The sequence below is a fragment of the Ambystoma mexicanum genome, chromosome 1q (assembly GCF_040938575.1).
Source record: "Ambystoma mexicanum isolate Mex_15411 chromosome 1q, UKY_AmexF1_1, whole genome shotgun sequence".
Lineage (NCBI taxonomy): Eukaryota > Metazoa > Chordata > Amphibia > Caudata > Ambystomatidae > Ambystoma > Ambystoma mexicanum.
The window spans coordinates 1,462,818,805-1,462,831,295 of NC_090922.1; the positions used below are offsets into that span (position 1 = coordinate 1,462,818,805).

General features: G+C 44.1%; 1 protein-coding gene across 1 annotated transcript in view; it reads left to right on the forward strand.

Moving 5' to 3' along the window:
- UROD (uroporphyrinogen decarboxylase) overlaps positions 1–11,696 on the forward strand; it is a 268,002-nt gene extending 256,306 nt beyond the window's left edge. The window contains exons 9-10 of the mRNA XM_069642357.1: positions 10,577–10,643; positions 11,407–11,696. Coding sequence (XP_069498458.1) covers positions 10,577–10,643; positions 11,407–11,571 — 232 coding nt within the window. The 3' untranslated portion in view covers positions 11,572–11,696. The remainder of the gene's footprint in view (positions 1–10,576; positions 10,644–11,406) is intronic.
- The last annotated feature ends 795 nt before the right edge of the window (positions 11,697–12,491 follow it).

Sequence of the window (12,491 nt, forward strand, 5' to 3'; positions counted from 1 at the left end):
CTAGCGATGAGACACCTTCAGATTTCTCACAGCGAACCAGCTGTCTTGATTAGCGGTAATCAAACACCAGAGGCATTGCTCTTGAGTTTGGTTAACTCTTTTTTTTCTTTTACTTTGAGGGAGATAGCCGTAGGATAAACTGCATTGGATTCCTATTTTGTTTTTACAGTGTGCAGACCAAAACCTGGATGTAAATTGAGGACCCCTGTCAGATATAATGTTCCCGGTAGGCCATTTAAGTGGAATATTTCTTGTAAAATTTCACACTATTGAGGTGCAGAAGGCAGTTTTTCCAAAGGAGTGCAATGAGCCATTTTGGTGAACATATCCACAGTGACCATAATGGTTGTTTGTCAGTTAGATGGGGGTAGATCTACGAATAAGTCGGTAGAAATGGACTGCTAGGGTCTGGAGTGTACAGTAGGTTGTTGTAGTTTACCAACTGATCGTTGCCTAGGATTTTTCATTTGTGCACAAAGACTGCAGGTCTCTATGTATTCCATTGTGTCTTTATAAACGCTAGGCCACCAGAATTGTCGGGTCAAGGCTTCTTGAGTGGTTCTTATACCTCAATGTCTATCATGAAACAACGTAAATAGCTTGTTCCTAACTGATGCCAAGGAAATATAGAGCTGTAGTCCTCTTAATAGAAGACCGTCTTTGTATTTCAAGGAACACTTGTTAGAAAATGTGTGTGTTGGTGGTTTGGCAAGGAGAGTAGCACGGATGCATTGAGTTGAATCAGTGGCAAAAACAAAGGTAGCACGTGGTCGTAGTCTTTCATTAGGCTATTGTATGTCATTTTCTTGACCCCATCGAGATAAGGTATCAGCAACAAAGTTCTTTGTTCATGGAAGATTGCCAGGGTAAATCGATACTGAGAAAAATAATGGGCCCAACAAAGTTCCTACAATCCAATGAATGGAGTAATTGTAAATTTCAATGGCCTGTTCTGATTTCTACTGTTTTTGGTGCTCCCAGTAACAAATGATGCCATTCCGTACATGCCAGTTTAATGGCAAGAAGCTATTTTTCTAATACATAGTTCTGTTCAGATTCGGTTAATGTTTTTGAATAATAAGAAATTGCATGTTCTTCATCTTTCTGCAACTGTTTAAGAACGGCACCTACTGTTCTGTCTGAGGCATCAGTTTCAAGAATAAAGAGCAAAGCAGTGTTGGGTTGAAATTGAATGGGTGCTGTAGTGAAACATTCCTTCAGTGAGGAAAAGGCATTGTCTGCTTTTGTATCCCAATGAAAGCGACGGCCTTTCTTAAGGAGTTCCATCAGAGGTAATACCTTAGTAGAAAAGGCCGGAATCAATCGGCGGTAAAGATTTGCCAGACCCGGAAACAGTTAATTTCTTTTACTTTGCGGGGTGGTTTCCAATCCAATATAGCTTGTATTTTCCTAGGGTCCATGGCAATGCCTTGGGCAGACAAGAAATAGCCTAGATGATGAACTGAGGAGGCACCAAAGATACATTTCTCATGCTTTGCTTTTAAGGAGTTTCTCTTTAGGTGACAAAGGACTTATTTCTAGTGTTGTTGTTGATCATCTGGATTGGTGGAATAAATCAGTATATCATCAAGATATACAATCAATCACAGTTCGTTGTAAAAGATCTGAAAATGATTGATCCACGAACCTCTGAAATACTGATGGTTGTTGGAAAGGCAAATGGCATCACACAGTATTCAAAGTGTGAAAAAGGTGTTCTGAATGCTGTTTTCCGTTTATCCCCACTTTTGATTCTGATTAAACGATGTGCTCTTCTTGAATAAAGGTTTGTGAAAATAGCTCCTCCCATGGCCTCCAGGATATCGGGAATAAGAGGTAATGGATATTTATCTTTACGAGTGATCTGATTTAGGCCTCTGTATTGGATACAGGGTCATAATTCTGTAGTGTCCGGTTTGGAGGCATAAAACTAGGCATCTCCAGGGGATGTGGATTCTCCTGTCAGGCCGTTTTCCAGATTTTCTTTAAAGTAGGCCTTAAAGGTGATTTTTTTTCTGAAGGAGAGAGGAGAAAAACGATGGTCTGGAGGGTTGCCAAGAGCTTTGCCCATGGTTATGATTAATTCAAAACCTTGCAGCCATCACCTTTCTGTTTTGCTAAAGTCACCCCGAGTGGGACGGGTATGCCCAGACGTGGGTCCCGATTCTGCCGGGCCTAGAGACCCAAGCTACTCCTCACTGATGACGCCCAACAAGGCTGAAACATGTCTGGGGATGCTTGTGGTCTCGTGCAGAAGGGATGTGACCTACCAGTTCGGGCTGGACTGCCCCTTTTGGGGTAGGACCAAGCCTGATTTGCATATGGTTTTTCCCCTTCTGTAATGGCTTGGCAGGCTGAAAAACGATGGTCTGGAGGGTTTCCCAGAGCTTTGCCCGTGGTTATGATGAATTCAAAACCTTCCAGCCATCACCTTTCTGTTTTGCTAGAGAGTATGTACATCATACTAACTGGTAGAGTTGTATCCAGTAGGAGGTCTATTGTACAATACTCTGGCCTAAGGGGCAGTAGTCTCGTACTGTCTTCTTTTTTGAAAACCTCTTGATATTCTGTATATTGAGCAGGAATAGTACAGTTGATTGTACCACACTTTACTTCACCTTGCGGTTTCTCACAAAATACTTCTTTGGAGAAAAGGATATAGTAGAACAAGATGAGACTTAGTGTTCAGATCCTAGAAACAAGGTCTTGTCAGTCCATTTAATGTACGGGTTGTGGTGGGTGAGCCACGGTATGCCAAGAATAACAGGCAGCTTGGATTATATCATGGTGGTGGGCTATTTGAATATGTAAATCTCTAGGGTTTTCTTTGATCGGGACTCCTAAAGTTCTTCCATAAATCGCTTCAACAGGGAGAGCAAACTCATTTTTTTTAGAGCCCATTTATGGTCGATGAATACTCCACAGGCTCTAGAGGCCACCCTAGCTGGTACTTCCCACGATACAGAATCAGAATTTCGGAGTGTGACTGATGATCAACAAGGGTGTCTGGTGGGATTGTGTAGGACGCAGTGTAGAAAAGGTATGTAAAGAGGATGTGCAACAATCTCCCGCTCTTCTGTCCCTTTTAAGAATGGGAACTGGCATGTCCCTGTCTTGAAGGGGCCAAGGGACAACATCGCAATAAATGGCTCAAAGAGCCACATTACATGCACAGGCCTTTATTCCTCTGGTGTGTTCGTTCTGAGTCAGTCAAACGACCTCTTGCAGCACCAATCTTCATAGGTTCAGAAGGCTTGACTGTGGAGTTTGCACTAGCTTCAGGTGGCTGGACAGGAGCTGTACGTAGCAAGGAAGGCCTTCCTCTCTTCTGTTCTGCCTTCCTTTCCTGCAGGCGGAAGTCAATTTGTAATACCAACAGAATCAGTTGTTCAAAAGATGGAGGTCTAGGGACTCGGACAAGTTCATCCTTTAACTCGTCCGTTACACCTCTCCCAAAGAGAGCGAATCAAGCATATTTGGGGCCATCTGGCTTCTTCTGCAAGTTGCTTGAAACGAGTTGTATATGTCAAAATGTCAAGGTTGTTTTGTTGGAAATCCTTTTATGGGTAATATCAATTAGATCAGTCTTTTCGAAATATGCCTTAAAGGCTGTCACAAAAGCATTAAAATCATCCAATAAAGGATAATTTCTCGTGACCAGAGGAGTAGCCAAAGAAAGGGCACTAGAATTCATATGGGTGATCAGCAAACCCGGTCAGTCTGCAACATAGCCTGCCGAAAAAGAAAACTATGGTACAGGCATCGAGGAATTCTTTCAACTCTTTTGGATCCCCGTTGTATTTCACACCTTGGGGTCCAGTAGGCAGGGAACCCACAGATAAGGCATCCCTTGCTGCAAAGGCTTGTCGCAACACTACATTTTCGTTTTTAAGAAGCTGGACTTCTGCTGTTACATTTTTTACTGCAGCTACTAGTCCCTGCATTTGTTACATGGTTTCCTATTTTAATGTGTCGCAATCTGTCAGTTGTGCGCCTTATCTGTGGACTTATCTTTTTCCTTTCTGGGAAGAGATAAGGCCTGTCTATTTTGGCAGCCACCTCGACCCCTCATAGCACAGGGGGAGAGGGAGGCTGGTCCTAGAGCCAAGTAAATAAAATGGAGGAAAAACCCAAACTGGGAAAAAACCTCTTCAGAGATAGATGGATGCTTGAGAGTTTTCTGAGGTAAGTTCAGTTGTTGGTTCAGCTCTTGGAAGAGTGCAGTGGATCACAATGAAAGGAGTTTTTAAGAGTAAGCTCGGCAAGGAGAGAGGAAGGCACAGAACAAAGGTGAGTCTCCAAATATGTAGCGCTGAAGAATTGCAGCAGGTAAGTCTCAAAACAGCTGGTGTTTAGGCTCCCAGACTAATGAAGGAGCAGATTGCAGGAAGGTGATCAGCTGACCAGGAGGAAAAGAGAGGAAAAGAGAGGAATCGACACAGGGCAAACAAGGCATGAAGGAAGGCAACGGTAAGGAAAGAAACGCACGTCAATGCAACGGAAAAAGGCAGCTGCGATGCATTAGCGCACCGGCGCTCCTCCTCCAAAGTAGTGTTTACTGAAGGCGGGACGTCTGAAAGAACGCAACGTCCCAGTGCGCAACATTCCCATCAGCGGCCATACTTAGATGGGCAAAACAGTCCAGCACAGACACCATGCTGGCATGGGCGTCCAGCCGCACCACAAGGAATGTCGGGGCGACAATCTGACAAAGAATCGCAATCGCAAAGCAGTTGTGCTCGTGTAACCATAGGCATGGAATTAGTAGTGGAGGACAATGATTGAACTGAGAACAGCTTTCGATTTTATTAATAAAAAGGCTAGCTTGGCCTTGTAAATGGCAGCATGATAATCTTTCATAAGTTGACGGTAGACTGCCTTCTCAGCTGCCCCATGGGTACGACTCCATTTGCATTCACTGTGCCTTGAGGCGGGACGCTTTTAGTTAATCAGCGAACCATGGTTTGGAAGGGTGCCTACGAAGTTGGGTGAGCTTTGAGGATGCGACTAAATTAGCCCCAACTCTGAGCCATTCGGACAACAAGGACAGGTTAACTATAGAGTTGTGCTTCACTCTTTTTATGATAATAGACAATAAGGCATTCCGGTCTGCGGAACGCCATTTCCGCCGCATGGCGAATATTGGAAGGCGGTACAAGAAGCCTCAACATAAAAGGCATTAAATGATGATCTACCCAGACCACTGGCTCCACAGAGAGGACATTGTTTCTGGACTTGTCAGAGAACACTAAATTAAGAGTATTCCCGAACGTGTGAGTGGGCTCGATGAAAAAAGGGATGTAGTCCCAGATCAGTTAGAGCCCCAAAGTGAGTAAGAATGGGGGCGCGTGGAGTATTAAACTTCATGTTAAAGCCACCCAGAACAACCAACTGCAAATACTTCATTTGGAGTTCAGCAACCAAATCCAAGAAAAAGTATTTATGAGGAATCCTACACGTATGCGATTCCCAGCCAGAAGTCGTAAGTGGTCACGGATGGATCTGCTTGGGTTCTCGGAGCAGAGATAGCCTGAACCAACATTATTTTTTAATGACAAACTGCAAATCCTCTTACTGGATTGACACCCTCCCCCCAACCCTCACCGCCCACGCCACGGGAGGTTGTTCCAAATGTATGGGACTTCTGCATTGGTGCTCCTCCTACCAATGTAGATCGTACACCACTGGGGTATAGTCACATTTTGTTTAAGGCAACACAGTAGTTTGTTAGTAGGATTAAAAATAACTCTGTACCTTTATGGCGCAAGACCCCCTCAAGGAGTTGTAAGTCATAGCTCTTAATTTAAACCATATCTTTGCGGCTGCTGCCACCATGATCTTTGCTGTAAACACGATACTCTTATCGCTACGCTGGTGGCTACATTATGGATTCTATGGAGCCAGTCAAACGTTGCCTTCAAGCTTCCTGCACAGAAGTTTTGTTTTAACTCTACTTGGGATAGATTGTCGCGGCAGAGCCATTGAAATACAGTGGGCTGATCAAGGGAAGCTTATTTCTAGCCTACCAGTGATGGAAAACTATATTATTCATACACAAAGTTGTACATGAATGTCTACGAGTGTCTCCACCTAGGGTGTTGGGACAAACCATGGAATCCCCTACAATAAACTGAAGTTAAGCATAATCTCATTCAGTGCTACTGTCTGCAGATGCGTCATAAATATATCCAAAAATGGGGTGGTTGGAAAAGGTGTAGTCTGCATGAGCATTAACAGGTGGTAAGAGCTGGCAGGAAGTAGGAATGCCATAAACATTTAAAACCCCTCACAAATGTTTCCCCTTCATCTGGAGCTTCTAAAATCCTCAAACCCTTCTCCTGAAGGGAATCCATGACTCACGAAATAGGCTTATATGAGCTAGAGTTCATGAAATATTGTGAACCTGTGTATAACTTTAACAAATAGTATGGTGGCAGCTACAATATGGTAATGCCCTGGGAAAAACCCAGCAAGGAGGCCTCACAGCAAGGGTAACTGCCTTACAGCTAAAGACCCACATTTCTCTTTGGTTGTCTCCCACTGGCAGCCACAAGGGGATTCTGATTCGTCACTTCTGGGGGCAGGCCTCTAGGTGGGTCTGTAAAGATGCCCCTAGATGTTTGGCCGGGACACTGATGGGCAAGTGAACTGCGGCCTTGTGAGAAGAGGCCCTTCCTTCAATCATAATCTGTGGCAGCAATGGTGGCGTGGTATACAATCCTGTTTCATGAGTTCAGATGATGGCTAGCACACCTCTATCCGAAGAAGGACATCATGAGAAATGTACAATCCCTTCAACAGGATGCCGCCCCCCCTGTGGCCACCAGGCTAACTGGAACCATATCTGTGCAGAGTATGGGCCTTTACTGACTTAGGCCTGTGGCGTGGGTTTGGAGAACGTGGATCCCTGATCGATGTACAGGTAATTGTAATTGGTTATTTATAACATGCATAATACCCAGAAGTTTATAAGTGCGGACCCTGGGATCGAACCTTTGTTGCTCCGCATCATCTTGATCCCAAGGAGAGCGAGTTGCCCCCCAGCTATCCTACCGAGACAGGTAAGGTCTAGAAGAGCTAGAAGCAGACAGTCTCTGAAAGCAAAGGGTCAAGCGGTGACAGGAGTGAGCTATAGCGGAAATAGCAAATCTAAATAAATGCAGGCATTAAGATTGTAGTTATCCTTGTTACAACAGTGTTCATCCCCCATATACAATATAAACATACATCCTGAATTGGTTTGGCATAACAAAGATGTTGTGCACATATTCCTACAGTTCAACAGAGGTGACAGCAACTAGGTTCATCAAGAAGTCGTTTTGTTGTTCTAGAGCCTGCTACTTTCCCATATTACGATTATACCAAAACACTACCTGAATGGTCACTGCTGTATAGCACAAGTGCCAATAATCTGATATTTTCTCACACACAATGGAAGTGTGTGTGTGTGTGTGTGTGGGGGGATGTGGGGGTGTTTGGTCCTGTGGTTGTTCTGGCATGGGAGGGTTTGACTGATAGACTTTCTATGAGCTGGCCGAACTTTGAGGTTTTGGCAGTAAAGGCATCCAATAATAAACCATCGGGTAAGGATTATCCAGGGCCAACCATGAGCCCATTTGATTAGGCCTCAAGGTAGGTCAGAGTAGGTAGATAAACAAGTAGGTAGAAAAACAATTGTGGCGCATTGTGTGTGGTGTGAAAAACCAGAGGGTGTTTCACAACCTAGTCCCCGGGAATCCTGTAATCTGGTGGCCAGGGAAAGGTAAACACTTTTGGATCACAACCCTGGGGGTGGACAAGTGAGGGAGGATCACCTGGGTAGGTGGTACTCAGGGAGTGGGGGAGAAGCACCCAATGGTGAGACATGGTATCCCCCTTTTTCCACAACCCATCTAACTCCTGCTTATTCTATGGGAAACTAGAACTCTCATTCCTCCCCACCTTGTCTTGACAAAAGTACTACACCATATGAAGATGAGGAATGAGGACAGAAGGATTACTTCCCCGGACTTGCATTGGCCCTGTCCCTGTAATGAGGCCAGGCAGATTCCGACACATAGCCCTAATAGTGTACACCTGCCACTTATTAAGTCTCCATGTGAAAATAAAAGGTGGCACGCATAGACACACTTAAAGCGAGGCTGGGTATGAGAAGGAACAGCTCTTCCGAGGCTGATGCGAACCAGGCTGTGAGAGCTGGCCAACGGGCTGTTCAACAATTGAGAGGATCGAGGGAATGCCAGGCAAGATTTCCATGCTTTTGGGAAGCCGTGAGTGTTCAAAAAGAAGTGTTCCAACGATCGGTGGAAAGAAACCTTCAAGGTACCAGAAAAAGACCTGCAACCATCCCGGGTGAACGGCAGAGTTGGAGAGGAGCAGCGGTGTCATTGATAACAGCCTTGAGCTGCGAGGAAAAGATAAGACATTGGGGGTCATTACGACCCAGGCGCTAATTGCGCCAACATTACCACCATGGTGTAAACTATGTTTACACCATGGTGGATGGCGGATTTACCGCCCCATTCCAAGGTGAGTGGGGCGGTAAATCCCCATTTCCCATTTTCCCTTCCCCATTTTTGCCCCATAGGGCATAATGGGAGTGGGGAAGGCGCTAATTACGCCACTGTAAATTACGGTGGCGTAATTAGCATCATGGCAGGTTAGCGCCATGGATTTTAACGGCTGCTAAAAGCAGCCGTTAAAATCAGAATCGGGCGTTAAGGGTTAATGACGGCGTTAACCCTTAACGCCTGGGTCGTAATGAGGCCCATTGATTTAACACAACCGATGCGTTATCGATCACAACAAAGTCTCGTTGGTGTTAAAGGGTAAGTAACTGTGATTTGAAAGTTCAAGGTTGCGCATATGCCGATAACGTGAATGAAGAGAGCAATTGTTAAAAGAAAAGGATACAGAGTAGCACATTGGTCCTGCGAAAGGGAATCACACATTCTAAGGTCTCTGTGAAATGTTTTGAATGTTTGAAAGATATTACAAGTGGAGATTTAAGGAAAGAAAGTTAAATGAGGGGAAAATTAAATATGAAATGTGAAACACGCCAAAAGGGCAAAAGTAACATATAAAGAACAAGGTCAAGAAGGCAAGTGAAAGAGAATAAGTACCACAAGTACCAAGAGGCATTGGTGCTGCAAGAGAATTCTGAAATGTGCCAAGATGGCAAAAGGTAAACATATAAGAACTACAAATACCAAGAGGTATTGGTGTTACACATGAACCTTTGAACAGGCCAAGAGGGAAGACTAAAGAGAGTGAGAATTGTAAGTACCAAGAAGTATTGGTGTCACAAATATTGAAAGAGAGGTTGAAGTGGTCATGCAGAGGTCTTTGTAAACTCCTTGCAGTTTCGAATGTGAAAGATATTAGATAAAAGGTGGGGAAGGGAACCCCCACGGAGTACAAGACAGGCTCGAGCCCCGCGGAAGGAAGCCTGTGCAGAACTGTGAGAAATTTAGAGCATATGAACTGAGTATTGATGACAAGGCGGGTGAAGCCTAAGGAAGTGATTGAACTACTACAAATTGAAAGCTGAAGATTGAACTGTACCAATACGCCAAAGTGTGCAAGACTGATAGAACTGTGCCATCCACCTATCCTTTGCTTATTAAGAGACTCTAGACACAGTGAGGTTTTACTTGGGGAAGGGAGTTGGTGCTAAAGCCATTCCTACATTTCCTTTTGACATACCATTTTCCTTTTTGTAGTCCCTTAACACATTTGTTATCTTGAAGGAGGGCAAGGTTAAGCTGTCTTAGTATAGGCCTTTTTTATTTGGACCAGTCTGACTTGGATGTATTGGTTATTGTTTAAGGGTTGGGATTACTCCCATTTTAGAGTTGGGGCCAGTTAGAATTCTACCATCCCAAGCAAATTCGTAAATATAGGTTTTTGAAACTTGTATCCATTGTGTCTGTGTCTACTGTTTGATACCATGCCTTCCTCAGTGGATTAAGGTAGACCATATTGAATACGCATACAGAAGACGTGGATTCAATGGCAGAAGTGGGAAGAGGAAAATGAGTAGGTTTGATGAGACCAATCAAAGGCTTGTAATAAACGCTTGGTAGTGGAGCTTAATATGACAAGATCCTGCAGCTGAGACTATTTGGTTGAGAATCAAACTGGTCAACAAGAGTTATGTGTTGAAGATGGTGTGAAACTCCTCTGTTTCTTGGTTGGCTTGGAACATGAAGGTCCCATTATCAAGGAGGCAAATTAATATACGTTGCTAGATGGCATTTGTTTTCTCAATAACCCTAGTGTAGTTCCACTGTTGATCCTAACCAGGCTGTCCAGAATAAGGATTTCTTGGTCATCTTTGAGGGTGGGCCTATTGGACTTTCTTTTAGCAAGGAGTTGTTGAGCAGTTGGAGAATGTCAAAGCTGTTTGTCCGTGATCTGTCTATAATCTAACTGGTGTTGTCTATCTGGTTCAATCGATGGGGTGCCTCCCCGCCATGGAAATCTTGCACTCCCTCTATTTCACCTTTTACTGTGCTTCTGCAGAGAAGAATGCAATGCTCTTTCCCACTCTCAAGGCTGTGTCTTTGTGTTTCAGAGAGCAGACTGGGCTTCGAGTCACCCTGCAAGGCAACATGGATCCGTGCGCACTGTATGCACCCAAGGTGAGCTCATTGCGTTTACAAACCCGATTTCTGTATTCCGGATTTTCGCCCCAATACCTATGCACAAGTAGAAGTTGCAAGTGTAACACATTGTCATTGACTTACACACACATTTTAATGTTTTCAAACAAAAAGTCAGGAAACTGTAATAACCTAGATTGGGTGTCATCTTAAAACCTGAGTGTGAACACCAAAGACTAATCGTTCTTCATGATGTTCAGCAAACACAGAACACTTGAGTCCATTATGAGGCTTTGTCGATGTGATGTAAATGCCTCCCACTTTAATGTTCCATTAAAAAACAAGAACGCATCTCCCATGAGAGATCATTAAAGAAATGGTCTGTTGGACATCCTGCACACAGCCAGTTGTGTTTTCTGCTGAACAGCTGTGAGCTGCGGTTCTGACATACAGTAGAGAGATTGGTGTAGGGGTTCATCTGTGCTTTGGGGTTGTCGTGTTGCAACAGCTTGAAAATGTAGTTATCAGAAGGTGCATGCACAATTGGTGTCCTGGCACCATAGTCTTCCGTTCACCGTAGTCTTCAACGTGTTAACCACATCACTCAGGGTGGTATTCTGAATGAGAGGAGAGGTTTTTAATTGTGTTGTTTCACACACCAGCCTGCACCCGCTTGGTTATGGTGCGTGCTGTTGCTTGGGCATAGCTCTTTCTGGTGTCTGGAAAGGCCTGCTTTACTGATCCCGCTTGGATTGTCCTGGTGCCCCCTTAGCCCTTCCTCATGTGTTCTTATTACTTACAGGAGAAGATTGGCAACATTGTCAAGCGAATGATTGAAGAGTTCGGCACACAGCGGTACATCGCCAATCTGGGGCACGGGTTGTACCCAGACATGGACCCTGAGCATGTGGGGGCGTTCGTTGAAGCTGTCCACACACATTCCAAAAACATGAACCAGAGCAGCTGATCCACCCTATGCTTGGAGAAGGTGCCCACCTGCTGCTAAGACAGTGGCTGGCATGCAATACAGAGGACTGTCCCACATCCATGAGATTAAACTGTGCTAATAAAGGCTTGACGTTTTTCCATTAATCCATGCCTAGCTGCGTTATTGGTGGTGAAAAGGGGTAGAATTGGGCACAGGATTGTATTTGGAAAGCCATGTCTGTGTGGACCCAGACTTCATCACACTACCTGCCATTATGATTCTTAGGGTATAAGGATACTCTTGTCATTTTGAGTTGCGCACGCAGGGTTTCTTCAACCACAGCTCGCTGTCTGATATTTGGCGACGGTATGGGATTTTTGCCAGTACAATGCACAATTGTGCAATCTGGAAATTATGTTGAGTAATTCTAAAATGGTATTGTTCCTCTCAACAAAAGTGCTGATATATTAATGTATATGGCAAATCTTTTTAAGGAAATTACTAAATGATTCTGCGTTTAATCTTTTCAATTTGTTTTGCTATTGGCAGACATGTGTTTCGCACAGAGTGCTTTCTCAAGGCCAAAAATTAATTGAAGCCAGTTTCAAAAAGTATGTTGTCCAGTTTCTCAAATGGCTTCCATTGTGCCATTAGGAACGGTATCTTTTGGAAACATTGCATTATAAGGCAAACCTATTACAGAATACATTTGATATCCACTGCAGCGACCTCACGCCCAATTCATTGATACAGCGTGATGCTTCGAATTTCTTTTGCACTTTGGGAATTTACTGTGTGCAACATGGGAGTAGATGGATTGTCAAGGTAGGAAAACTCTTGGGTGTGCTAACACAGCAGTTTACTATTGGGGTGTTATATGTGGAGGTGTACTGGGATTTTGAAAACCGGGAGTATATGTAGTAGACTGGACTTTTGGGTTGGATTATTGAAGAAAATAA